Source organism: Rhea pennata, chromosome 1 (assembly GCF_028389875.1).
Source record: "Rhea pennata isolate bPtePen1 chromosome 1, bPtePen1.pri, whole genome shotgun sequence".
Lineage (NCBI taxonomy): Eukaryota > Metazoa > Chordata > Aves > Rheiformes > Rheidae > Rhea > Rhea pennata.
In genome coordinates, this window is record NC_084663.1 from 24,791,013 (window position 1) to 24,804,380 (window position 13,368).

General features: G+C 38.7%; 1 protein-coding gene across 3 annotated transcripts in view; it reads left to right on the plus strand.

Annotated features, from left to right (window-relative positions):
* AASS (aminoadipate-semialdehyde synthase) overlaps window positions 1–7,703 on the plus strand; it is a 37,568-nt gene extending 29,865 nt beyond the window's left edge. For 2 of the 3 annotated variants that reach the window (XM_062583265.1, XM_062583275.1), the window contains exons 21-25: window positions 936–1,028; window positions 3,469–3,584; window positions 3,739–3,827; window positions 4,140–4,316; window positions 5,158–7,703. In XM_062583265.1, the coding sequence (XP_062439249.1) occupies window positions 936–1,028; window positions 3,469–3,584; window positions 3,739–3,827; window positions 4,140–4,316; window positions 5,158–5,276 (594 nt within the window). In that variant the 3' untranslated portion in view covers window positions 5,277–7,703. The remainder of the gene's footprint in view (window positions 1–935; window positions 1,029–3,468; window positions 3,585–3,738; window positions 3,828–4,139; window positions 4,317–5,157) is intronic. The other variant, XM_062583284.1, reaches the window with a different exon arrangement.
* Window positions 7,704–13,368: the final 5,665 nt, after the last annotated feature.

The window sequence follows — 13,368 nt, forward strand, 5'->3', positions numbered from 1 at the left end:
GCGTGATCTGTTCAGTGTGGGCACTCACATTGCTCTTGAGTGCCGTTTGTAGACTGAGTTCATACAGCTAATGGAATCAATTTAGAAAGAGGTGTCACAGAAGGATGAGACTATGTAGCCATCTGAGCTAATAACTCAGTGATGGTGGAGGTGGCTCCTAAGTATAATTAGCCCTCTTCAAGTGTCCTCTTTTTTCCAGCATCCCATTCTTTACCATGTTTCTTGTCATTTGTATGTAAGTGTTTTCAGGTATACAGCAGCCTTGTGAGAGTGCCCTTGTTGCTGCTAATGAGAAACAAACAGAAATGAAAAGAAACCATTTGAGACTTCTTTTATCGTGCAGCCTGTTGTCCCTGCTAATTCTTCTTAAATACTGTTTGACTTGTATCTTGGTTATATCTCTGCTATTCCTGAAGAAAAAGATACCAACACGTGATTCTAGGAATTCTGATCTTGCAATTAGTTTATGTGATGTCAATACAGTTTTACACTGGTGTAAAACTGGGGTAAGCTGAGTTCGGACTTGGGACCTCAGGCTTCAGTAGTTTGTTTATGGGCCAACTGGCTGATACAACCCTGTCTGTAATGATAAGCTTTGTCCTGGACTACAGCTAGTCAGCTTGGCCCTTTGATCTTGTCAACCAAAGCTGCTTGTGGTAGAAGTATTGACTGCAGAATAATAATAAATCATTAAAAATGGTATTGGAAAAAGCATTTGGGGTTTTGGAGGGACTGGAGAAGGTCCTCAAGGAAGTGCAGCAGAAAGGATGACTCTGAGGCAATCTATTGGCATCTTGTTACTGTGGCTGTCTTCCCATAAGAATAACAGTTAACACTTCCACGGTTGTGTCCACCACCACACTCAAACAAAGGAGAAATATCTACCTTAGTTTCAAGTAACTATGATTTTTAACCATGCTATGCTTTTATTTCAGGGATATTCTAAAACTATGGGAGGCTTTGTAAAACTAGGATTGATTAACCCAGATCCTTATCCTTTAAGCTCAACCACACCACCTCTAACCTGGGTAGGTATAAGTTTTACTTTGATCATCTACTTTTCTCTATTTTAATAATTTTTTTTTAATTGCTAGGCTTGGATATGCTTAGCAATGGGATTGTATTGCATCCTGGGCTTGTCTTTTTTTTTTTTTTTTTTTTTTTCCCCTCAGAGAAGCTGAATTGGACTTTAGGAAAAACCTCTTCACTAGGGATATAGTGCAGTCAGGAACAGATTACCCAGAGAGACTGTAGAATCAGTGAAGGCTTTCAGGACTCAGCCACTCAACCAGGTGAAGCTAGGGTTGTCTTGACTGAGTGCTGGCAATAGTCCTACTTAAAGCAGGGCGTAGGGTAGATGAACTCCAGAAATCACTTCCAACATTTTTATGAACTGTCTTAAATTTTCTGCTAGTCAGAATGTAGCCTGGTGCTATGAGTTTGCATGGTATTGGCCCATAAGCTTCCCTGTCAAAGTATTTGTTAGAGCTTCAAGCAGTAGGGAATCACACCTTAATGAGTGCATGAAAATATTTTTTCTTAGAACTCTGTGCAAGTATTTTCTTGTCTTATGTTGTCGTGCTCTGCTGTCTTGATTACCAATGCCTCACTTCACCTTAATCCCGTTAGCTCTGCAAAATCCTTGTTGTGTCTTAGGTTACTTTCTCAGAGATATTTTCCACTGACCTTGCAAGTAAACACTTACAGGTTCAGGTGAATTGTGTCATTTTTATGAAATGTGAGATGCGCCAGCTAGACAACTAATCAAAAGTGTGTTCTTCCCTTATGTTTGGGTTACCTTTGGGTGATGCTTTGTGAAAGAATGACAGAGACAGTCACAGTGGTCTTCTAAGTGCAGTTAGAGGATAAAACTGACTTTAACTCTTTCACAATCCAGTTAGTCACTTTCTTTTCTCTTTCTTTTCAAAAGACATTTAAAAGGGGTAAACAGCAGTTTTAATCACTTTCTAGTGTTGAGGGGGAAGTTCACACTCTTCATGAAAAATTTTAATTTTGGATTTGGTTTGCTTTTGTTCTGTCAAAGCTAAATACCCCTAGAACTTTGTTTATGGTATGTGTGGGCTTCAAAAATAATTTAATTTCACCAGAGATCATAGTTAGCAGAAAAGAATGAAAACTTGAGGCAGCCAAGCTCTGACTCCTATAACATGCTGCTGCAGCATTTGGTAATCAACATATCCGTTGTCTCTCTAGGCAAAACAGGGAACTTCATTTTACAGTATGGGATAGAGAGTTGCATTTACAAAGAGTTTATTACTTGTCAGGTCTCTGTTTTCCACTTCCTTGTGAGAAATTCTTCCAGCATTTTTCAAAACCTTGAGAGAATGACTTTGTTTACTGCTCAAATGAACAGAATTGAAATCTGTCTTCTCTTTCCGTCCTAGTGCCTTTACCAACATTTATCTGGAAAAAGATACCAGGTTTATGCTGTGTGATGGTCTGAGGGAAACAGTGTTTTTCTGACTATGTCATTATTTCAAGTAAAGAATGTCTTGAGTATTCTCAAAACCAGAGACTAAACAAATTGAAGAGGCCCAGTCTTACTTGTCTCTGACCAACTGAGAGGGCTGCTTATCTTCCCAGACTCCAGGGAGATTTTGGGTTGATGTTTGGACTGACATTTCTGCAACGTGTCTGTTTCAGTAATTGCAAAACAGGCCCCTCACATCATAGAATAAGTTAGGAATGATAATTTTTTTTTTGAGGTTTTTGACAACTTTCAATTTTAGGTTTGATATCTTCAAGTTTTCTTTGCAAAGATTATTGAATTTCCTGTCATTCTAGTCGCACTAAGCAAGGATAAAGCATCACAAAATCTGTGGAAATAGCTCTGAACTCTAATGTTTCACTGAAAAGCTTGTTTCAGCAATGTTGTTACATCTTGTTACTTTACTTTTATTTCATCTGCTTTTTATTTTTAGTTTTCCTGTAAGTCATCTAGCCAGAGGACCTGAGCTTCTGAACCAACTCTGCAGTTTTTGTTTGCTTGATTTCTTGTTACTACTTCCTTTTATTACCTGCCTTGATGTGAACAAAGCAAGCAATAATTAGGATTTTCTTAGCACAAAATGCCCTGTAGATATGCACAAAAATGCACAGAAAATGCACAGAAGGCATTTTGGTAATACTCTCAGGATTGTCACAGCCTTGTTCATCAGTCTGTTTCTTTCCTCTTGAAAATGACTTCCTCCATTTCTAGACCAGTTGATAGATAATCTTTGGTTGACTCACTGGCTTTCTCCAAGTGGCTTCCCTTTTACCTTAACTTGTTCCTAGTGTTCCTTGTTTGTGCAGATTTATATGTCCTTTTTTCCCTGAGAGAAAAAAGAATACAACTAAAAGTAGGAAGAAGCAGCTGAGGGGTGGGAACAAAATGTTTTAGGAAAGGATGACCCTCATTCTCCTTTGTTGTGATTACACTTTGAATTTTTTTTTCTTTTAATTCAGAAAGAGCTCATGTGCAAACAGATTGGAATCAAACCCTCTGCTGAGTACAGTGCTCTCAAAGAAGCAGTATTTAGCAAACTGGGAAAGGACAAAAGTCAGCTGGAGGCAGTGGAATGGTATGATGTATCAGTGATTTTTAAAGTTAAAAAAAAGTTTGCAATCTTACTCAGTTTGGTCCATGTTAAAACAGAGCAACCCGGGGAAATTACAGAGCTAAAGACTGAGCTGTTGAGACCAATTGGTACCAATACGTATCATTTCTTCTGCCAGGTTAGGATTACTGGGAGATGAACCAGTTCCAGCAGCAGATTCCATTGTGGAGGCACTTGCAAAGCACATGGAGATGAAGCTGCCTTTTGGTATGTAACAAATTCTGCTCTGTGCATGATTTTGACTGGAACAAATATGTTTATCCTACCAACCTTAATAGTGTGTGCACATTATGTTTCTTAAAGTCTTATGATTATGTTCTCTATTCCCCTTATTTATCCTTTCATTTCCCTGTTACGGTTTTTGTTTCACCTTCATATTTTATCCATCTTTATAGCCCCTGTCTCCACTGTAAGACACTTCCCTGATGTATGTGATGTGTATGCATAGTGCCATGCTCATCAGGAACCTCTTCTTGGTACAATTAGAATATAAGTAATTAATATGTCTTTTTCCTTTAGGCACTGGAGAGAGAGATATGATTGTTATGAGAAATGAAATAGGTCTCAGGCATCCTTCTGGTCATTTGGAAGACAAATTCATCAGTCTCGTTGTCTATGGTGATAACAACGGGTACTCTGCGATGGCTAAAACAGTAGGATACCCCACTGCTATTGCTGCTAAGATGGTTCTAGACGGTAAGTGACTGTTCGACCTTCGGTTAACATGGTTGTATCTTTACCTCGGTAACAGTATTTAATCCCTTTTGTATCTACCTACCAGTAGAAAGTGAGAAAGGGGATGTCTAGTGTTCCTAAGGTTTTTGGATTTTTTTTTTCAAATTTATCAAACTTTTCCTATCTCCTTTACAGGAGTGTTAATCTCCATATTTGGATATGAATATTTCAGTCACTCTTCTTAATTTACTTCTTATTCTATACAGATTTCTATTTAGCTAGACTTAAGTGTTTCATTGGTATAGAGAGGACCTTTGGCATGGCAAATTACACTTCTGTTTCTTTCATGAGGTCAAGCCCACAGTGAAGCATGCTAAAATATACCAATGCTGAATAAGCCAGCAGTTTCCACTGCTACTGTCCGGATTGATTGTGCTTGGGGCATATTACCTGATCATTTTGCATGTATATATACACAAGTTCACTCTGCCTGGTCATCACCAAGTTTAAGGAAAATAATGTGGTTTCCCTTTTCTTGGTCTTAACCTCTGCTAGCTAATTGAAATGAGCAAAAACTGTATTTTGATTTTTCTGTTCTTGCTATTTTGTTTAAATAATAACTTTTTAAGTTCTCATACTCTACATCAAACATCAAACCATGGTTTGATTTTACAGCTCTATGAATCAAATTCAAACTGTATATGATATTATATATGTCAAGCTTTTTTCCTTATTTTTGTGATACAGTACTGATGCTATGTGAAAGCAAACATAAAACCTGAGTCACTGAAACTGTATATTATATTATAACTACAAATTGGTATTTGCACTTAATACTAATTTTTTTCTATATTTATTTCAGGTGAAATAAATACCAAAGGCATGGTTATACCCTTGACAAAGAATATTTATGGACCAATACTTGAACGTGTTAGGGCAGAAGGCATTGTATATAGTACTCATAGTGTTATCAAGCAATAACTGGAAACAGTGGCTTGAATCTGGTTTTGGTTTTGTTTGACTTTTGCCCCCTTTCAAGAGTCTCAACTGAACAGTTAAAGGTGGCATCTGCTATTTCAGACACAAATGATGCCTTCTATAAAACCCATTGCCTGACTTTAATGTAGGAACTGCATACACTAATAAATGACATATAAATGGTGATATTTTCCCTACAATCCTGGGGCTTTGTTTATTTCAGCTGACTGGCGCTGCTGATTTTAAAGAGGACCTGTCAGACAGTGGCCAAAGACTTTTGTTGTCCTTAAAGCCTTTGACTGTCATACTGTCATGTACATGTTTTAATATCAATCTGATCTTTCCTGATAAGAAAATACATTGCGAGGATTTTTTAATTGATAGAGCTTATCCTCTAAGGTGATTGTCAAGACACAATTCAGCTAAAAGGGAAAAATAGTGAATTCTTTTGCGAAGGAAAAGCCTGGCTTTGATTAAGTTTGATTGTTCATGTGTTCATATATAATTTGTTAAAATAATAGAGATAAAAGTGATACTTAATTTAAATGTTGTTGTCCCATGCACTTTAACAGTATTTGTGAACATCTTCCCAATATGCAAGAAATAATTTAGAAATTCTGTGCAACTAGCAAATAAGATCATGTTAAATCTTTAAAATGTTTAGTTGTTAATATTTGAAACTTAGATCTTAATATTTGTGGAATACATCTCCTATGAATGTGAACTTAATTGGAGGAGGGAAGAATTTGAAACAACAAAAAATATAAATACCCTTCCAATTACAGAGTGGAAGGGTCACAATATGTTGAAATAACTACTGTTACATGCTACTTTTTTGCTGTTAGAGAGCACACTAGCATTTAACTCTGCAGCTAGGAAGGACATTCTTGAATACAACATAGTTGATGTTTTTGAATGAATGGGCTTAAAAGGCCCTCCAAATAATATGTTTACTCTTTCAACTTACACTATTTGCTTAGTCCAGGTCAAGTTCTGGTACAAAGGGAATAGCCTGTGTAGTACAGTAGTATAAACAGCTTTGCAATGCTGTAGGCCAAGAGGCTTAAATCATTGCTTTTTGAGTTAGCTTCTGTCCTTTTTCTGTCATACTTTTGAATTGTTGATTTGGGGGCCTATGTATCCTGCTCAATGCAGTACCACTCTAGACTGATGGGAGTTAGGATCAAGTGAGCTGGGACACTGGCAAAGTGGTGTGCTGCACAACTGTGCCAACCTGAGTCTAGCAGCAGTTTTGCTGCATCAGGCCAGTGTTGAACTTGCAGAGCTGATTAGCCTGAGTGCTGCACCGCTCTGACAAAACAGCAGTTGCTTCCTTCCAGTTTAGTACAGCTTCTCTGGCTTTAGCTCAAGGATTTCTACCCTACTTTGCAGTGCAAGCATGACCTAGACTTCCACCAGGTAGGTCTGCAAGGCACAGTGCTTTGTTCAGATACCAGTTGCTCTAGTATCTGACCTGTGCAAACTGTCCGGAGCTCCCCTTCTCTGAAGTTCGTCACAGATTCTGGAAGTTGCTTTTGACTTTGCTCACAAACGTGCTTTGCTGACAAACGCACAGCCTTTTACCTTCTGGAAAGCACACTACAATTACCACAGTTGCGAGGGACTGGAATTCCTGGTATTCCTCTGCCCAGTAGGAAAAGCAACCATAACAATAGCTGTCATTTTGATCTCCAGTCTCCTTACTCAGAATTTGGGTTTTCTTTGTGCAGAACTGTTAATGAAATAGCAGCTGCAACAAAGAGGGTGAAGGAAGGAGCGAAAGGAAAAAACTCAAAAGGCAGAGTATAATGTCAAAGAGGAAGGCTTTTTACACTGAAGAACTGAATGTTTTTGTCAAATCTTGATTCTGTTACAGCCAGCGCCTGTTCTGAATATGGGATGAAATTCTGGCTCCACCATGTTGTTCTGCTTCCCACTGACACTACAAACTGTCAATCTGTTCTTGGTTTGTAAGCATATCTATGGAAGGATAGAGTCAGGAAGGCATTTTCCACTCCCTGCTGCCTCCTCCTCCCCCCTGCTAGAATAAAGGCCTATACCTAAGGGTTAAAACTAGACTTAGATCTATTAGTCCCTTCCAGTCCAAAGCTTAGTGAGACCAGGATTTCACTCAAGAATGCTCTGTTCAGTCTTGCACTCTACAAATATGCACAGAGCTGTGGTGTTCTGTATCTGTGTACATGCACCTTGCCTGCTTCTCTGCCCAGAAAAAGTAGTATGCAGACAATATATATATATATTTTTTAAGTCTGTAATGATACTGGAGCATAAAAGGAATGAGCATTACAGTGTATTTTATTCAAGAAACACTGCTACAAATTTTGATAAATTTTGTATCAATCTATTTCTGTTTTCCAGTGCAATGCCACTTTTGATTTTCTAGGTTTAAATAAATATATTGCTTAGCTTTTGTATGGAAAATTAGAATTTTCAGTGTTCTTTGCATATTATTGGAAAGATAATTGAATCTTATACATTGGATTTATTTTGCAATAAATCTTAAGACCTGTGTTTTCATTGTCATGTCATCTTTATAGTCTGATAAGATGTATATGAATGAGATCTGTTTGTTTTATGTAGATGGCTATATTGAAAGGGTGTCTACACATGGAATGGACTCACTGGACTTCACTGTGTATGTGAAATATCTTTTCATACTTGTTGCTAGACTCATAAGAGAAATCTCTTAGAGGATTATTTGAACATCCACATCTAATACTATATATATATATATATAACTGTATCTAGACAGCTTCTTTTTCAGCTGTAGTCTTAAGGAATGCAGAGGCTTTTTTTAGTGAATGTTTTGTACTTGGGTACAAGGTCAACTAGTTAAGTGAGAAGCTACAGAATAACAGATGTATAATGTCTACCTGAGCCCTAGGAAGAAATAGAAGCTTTGTCTGTCACTGCCTGTCTCAGCTTCAGGGACTTTCTCTCCCAATGCTAAGCTGAATATTCAGCCTGGTTTCTGATGTCGCTGCCTGGGATGAAAGGCTGTTAAGCTGTGTGCTCATATTAGGCTGCAAAGAACAGATTGCTTGTCATTGTGTTTCTCTTATATTTTCTTTTGGGAATTTGTTCTAGTGACTGCTCTCTCTGACAGATAAGATCCTTATTTCTTTCTAAGTTAAGAAGGTGCATGGGCCAGGTTAACTCAAACAGCCTCTGCCTTCCTTGCACTGCTATTTTACTCTCCTTCAGCCCTCAGATATTCCAGCAGACAAGAATTACATCCTTTAGCAGGGACTGGAGCACAAAAATGTAACTGACTGCCAGACAAGAGGATGAGCTCAACAGCTGTTTAAGGGGAAAAAATCTGGATCAAGACAGTATGGGGTAAAGTGATGGTGATTAGGCTGGAAATATAACAAAAGGGGTGGGGGGGGGGGGGAGAAAGAAGTTTACGAATGATTGTCCAGCAGAATTTATCAAGGCAAATCAGACCCTCTCAAATGAAGTGTGGCTAATTCTAAGATCACAAGATATAACTGTTTGCTGAAACAAAGGAATGAATTCAGTAATCCAGAAGGTTTCATTTATTTTCACTCTTGTGCTCTAAAAAGACAAGAGCATAACTGAAAAAAGAGGAAAGGTAGAGGAGATATGGCCAAATGTGCTGAGAGACCCTTCTCTCCCCTCTTGCTCCTTTAAAACTGCCTTATCTAATCACATACAAACCTGTGAAACAGAAATATATAGTCAAACCTTAACCTACTGCTACAGAGAAGTATTGAAAACTAAGAATGTGACCTTTTCCATGTGCCATCTGCTATGTTTTTCCTTTTGTTCTCCCATCTATCATTCTTAATGCTATATAAGCTTTTTTAATTTAGACACCTATTGGCACCTTAGACACCTTTGTTCCTCCATTTGCTTGAGAAATATGACAAAGTTGGCAGATACCTCAGCAGCCTGAGACAGTGGCAGTGCTTTACCTACCTCAATCTTCTGAGGGCTGAGGTTGGATAGTAGCGACCAAGTAGAAATGTAAGCAGAGGTGCCCATGCAGCACAGGTTCGTCCAGGCTGGCAGTAAAAGATGCTAGAAAAGTGGGAGACAGGAGATGTACCAGGTGCCATTGCACTCGCATCTGATGGAGTATTGTTGGAAAATGCATTCTAGATGCCTTATCCTTTTGCCCATTATAGAATGTGAAATGCCTGTCGTAATTCCTGGCATGTCACTAATGCACTATTCCCTCACATGCTACAGGAAAGGACACTCTACGAGCCTGTGTACAGCAAGAGGAAAATAGTTGGTGCTCTCTGAAATGCTGGCTTGCAGCTTGGTGGCTGGAGGGACAGCTCTAGGAAGTCCTACCAAGGCCTGAGGGTCCAGTGTGGACCATGCCCAATGGTGGTGGCATCTACAGCCCATTGGCTATTGTCTTCTCATGGCACAGGGTGCTGTAGTGAGAACAGCATCCAGAGCCAAACGTGTCCATGCTGTGATCCAGGCATAGAAGTGAATCCCACCATGAACGCTTGTGCCCAGTGGCAAATCCCAAGCTGTGGCTTCAGTGACAGGGTACTGGGACATCTTAGACTTGCTGTAGTAATTTGGGTTTTGTTTCCTTCTTTAACCACAACAAGACAACATGACTCATCTTCTCCCCACCTCCAGCTTTGTTTTTCCTTGAAAATGAATACCAGGAGTGAGTTTAATCCTGCCAAACTCATGTTGAAATATTTTCCACAGAAAATTTCAGTCCACCTGGTTTTGTATCATCCTAGACATTATAATGAACCATGCTGGACAACCAGTTTTTAAACACATCAATAACTAGTTTAGTGAAATAATTTGCAAAGCTCTTACCAAAGTCTTTAACTAATATACTATTGTACTGATAATGATAAATCTGTAACTTCTATTAATCATTTCTTACTGACTTTTGTAAAGCTTTTCCTTAGATATTAAATCACAACACCATTTCTATATTTTTAAAAAGTTGGTTACTTTACTAAACTAGTTAAGATTTTATGGTTTGTTTATTTTTTAAAACTCCTTCTCTACTTACTGTTTCTTAGGAGGAAGCACATTCATTTTTTTCCTATGTGACACAAGACTTGTTGCTATATTTAAAAGAAAAAAGTCTTAAACTGATATTATTTATTAATAGCCTACTTCTTGCAGGAGATAGATAGCATCTTTTCCACACTTGACCCAGTTTGAAAAGGCAGGGTGTATGTCTTTTGAGTCTGTAGCTTGGATTACAAGAAAAAATTAATTAGAATATGGCGTTTGTCTGAGAGAGGAACTGACACGCATTTATTAAAATCTGTAATCCATCACAGGTTGAAGATTATAGAAGATTTTTTTATGATTCTTAATTTTTTTTTCCAGATCAGAACCAATATGTGTTGGTAAAGAGATTATCTTAAGCACTTATGTTTTAAATAACTCCTCAGCATGCTAAGATGATGAATGTGATTACAAACATCTCTGGAAGAAACCTTGAACAACAGCTGATTCCTTGGATTATCATTTTAAAATGTCTGCAAAACAGTTTAGGTTGAAAGGAACAGTTATATCAAGATGGGATTTTAGAAAGGAAGATTTGAAGGTTTTTTTGCTTTTGCTCCATATAGGCTTGAAACACATGACAAAATTTATTGGCCTAAACACTACTCTGTATATACGACTATATGTAACTGCAAAATATATTAATAGAAGTTGTCAGAAGAAAAAAGCATAAAGTTGTAAAAGACTACAGTTTTCCTAAAGAAAAAGCTGGAGAAGTAGCAGACAAGCATTACAGATTCTTACGTTACGTGCTAATGCTATGGTGAAGAGCAGAAGAATAAGTAAGAAGATTATGAAATATGGTTTGGAAATGGCCATAAGATTGGATTGAAATTAACCTCTTTCTTACATGAACCTCTAGAGATAAAGAAAGCAAAAATTATTGTGTCTGAATACATACTATGTTTTTGGAACAAAAGAGGAGAGAATTAGATAGTATTTCTGACCTTGTTAAACTAAATATGCAAGTCAAAGGGTTTAGTCACTTGAGTACCTAAGAAGAAGGAGCAAGTAATCCCCAGGCCACTGGGAAAAAAGAACATACTGGCTTGCTCAAAGTTCAGTTTACTGCTTGAATGTTGGGAAGAATCTGTATATATAAGAATACAAGGTTATAAAAATCTACATATTTTTGGGGCAGGTTCTGTACGTTTGTAACTCTTACCACCCCCAAAATAACAAAAATATTACACAAGCTAGCACAAAAGATCCTGATCTCATTTTTCAAAGATGTTTAACTTGTCTAAGGCTTCACTATAAGTCAGCATAGTGGACACTTGCACTTAGAAACCATCTCTCAGTCCTATTCTTCCCGGAGTCTAGAATTAGCGAGTGTGAAGGTATGACAAGTATCACAGGAAGAAACTTGTAGAGCCTAAACAGAGATGTCTCAGCTCAGAAAAGGAGATTCCTCCATTTCTATCAGAATTATTCAATCAATTTGTTATGGGCTTTGAGAGGCAGGTGTTAAAATTTACATGCAGATAACTAGTCCTTGGCCTGAGGTTAAGCTGACTGAACAGATCCCATGAAACTGCTGGGCATGACATGAGAAACTGCTGAACAAAACAAGTAAGGGTGAGAAGCTGACAAATGTTACAGATGTAGCAATGAAGGTGGGTCACATTTCACAGAGGGCTAAGGGGGAGTTAGCTGAGAGATCGTCAGACTTCACAGACAATTGGAGGGAAGAACTGGAGACCTTTTGGAGTAGAAGCACTCGCAAGGCCAGCAGAAATCTAAGTGATGGTCAGAGAAAAACAACTTTGGGTACAGAGAAAGCAAAACTGGAATTACTGAGGAAAAAGTAATGAGGGGCAGGTTGTTTATCTGGGAGGAAATAAGGAAACCAGAGTGGAGAAACAGAGGGATCACCATGGATGGGGAAAGAACAAACATGGGAAAATGGAGAGAGGAGGGAGTAAAAGGGCCTGCTCACAAGTAAGCGGGTGGCTGGTCTGTACCCTGTGCCTGATCACTGCAGTCTCTTCTGCCTTCTTATTAAAACCCTTTTCTAACTGTCTTTGGTGTAATGAATCCTGTTTCTAATTATTTGCTATGTGATATTACTCTCTATTTTGTGTGTGTATGTGTGTTGGTGGTGACAGGTATGGGCATGAGCAACTGGAGAAAGATAATAGGGGACTGTAGGTCTGGAGGCCAGCCCTTGGTTACACGTGTGTGCAGGGCCAGCTACAGGGGGGATGTGCGTGCGTGCGTGTGTGTGTGTGTGTGTACGTGCAATGCACTAGCAAACGTCAAGCTGGACTATCTAGCAGGAAGGAGGAGACCCACATCTAGAAATACTCAAGGTCTGAGCTTATGAGGGCCTAGAGATCCAAGCACAGATATTACAGGGAGTCTGTAGCAGCACGCAAGGGACCCATGACTGGTGTGCTTGTGAATCTGGAGTGTGCACACATGCACATGCATATGTGTGTTTCACTACTGAACTTCAGTCCTGATCAGCTGGAGAGGAAGAACGGGATCAGGTCACTTGTGTTCATGCTTAGGTGAGTGCTGTTCTTGGTTATTGGATGCTGATAAAGCCACCGCTCTGTGTGTTGGTCTGTGTGGCCAAGTGTGTGCGTGCGTGTGTGTGTGTGTTTGTGGTACGTGCCTGTGCATCTCCCTCTGTTGAACATATGCTCAGTCTGGCTTCTGGCTGGACCAGCAAAGAGGAACAGCACCAGCCACATCCACTGGATTGAGACAGCGAAAATCTGGATTCAGCTCTGGTGGACTTAGAAGGAGAAAGCTTCCAGGTCCCAAAGTCTAATAGGTTCAGCCACTCCTTAACATCCAAGACCACATAGCTATGATTATTAAGAGAAGCAGTCAAATGTAAAAACAGAATTGAAGAACATTCAATTCAAGAGTGTCAGCACACTTTCATAGGACAAAATATGCATTAGTTTTGATTATTTCATCTGTATAATTAAAAAATGGACAAAAGAAGGAACTAAATCCACATGCCATTATGTCTTCTTCACACTGACTTAGCTTGTCAACAATATCAGGATTTTTCAAGTTGTTGCTCTTCAGATTC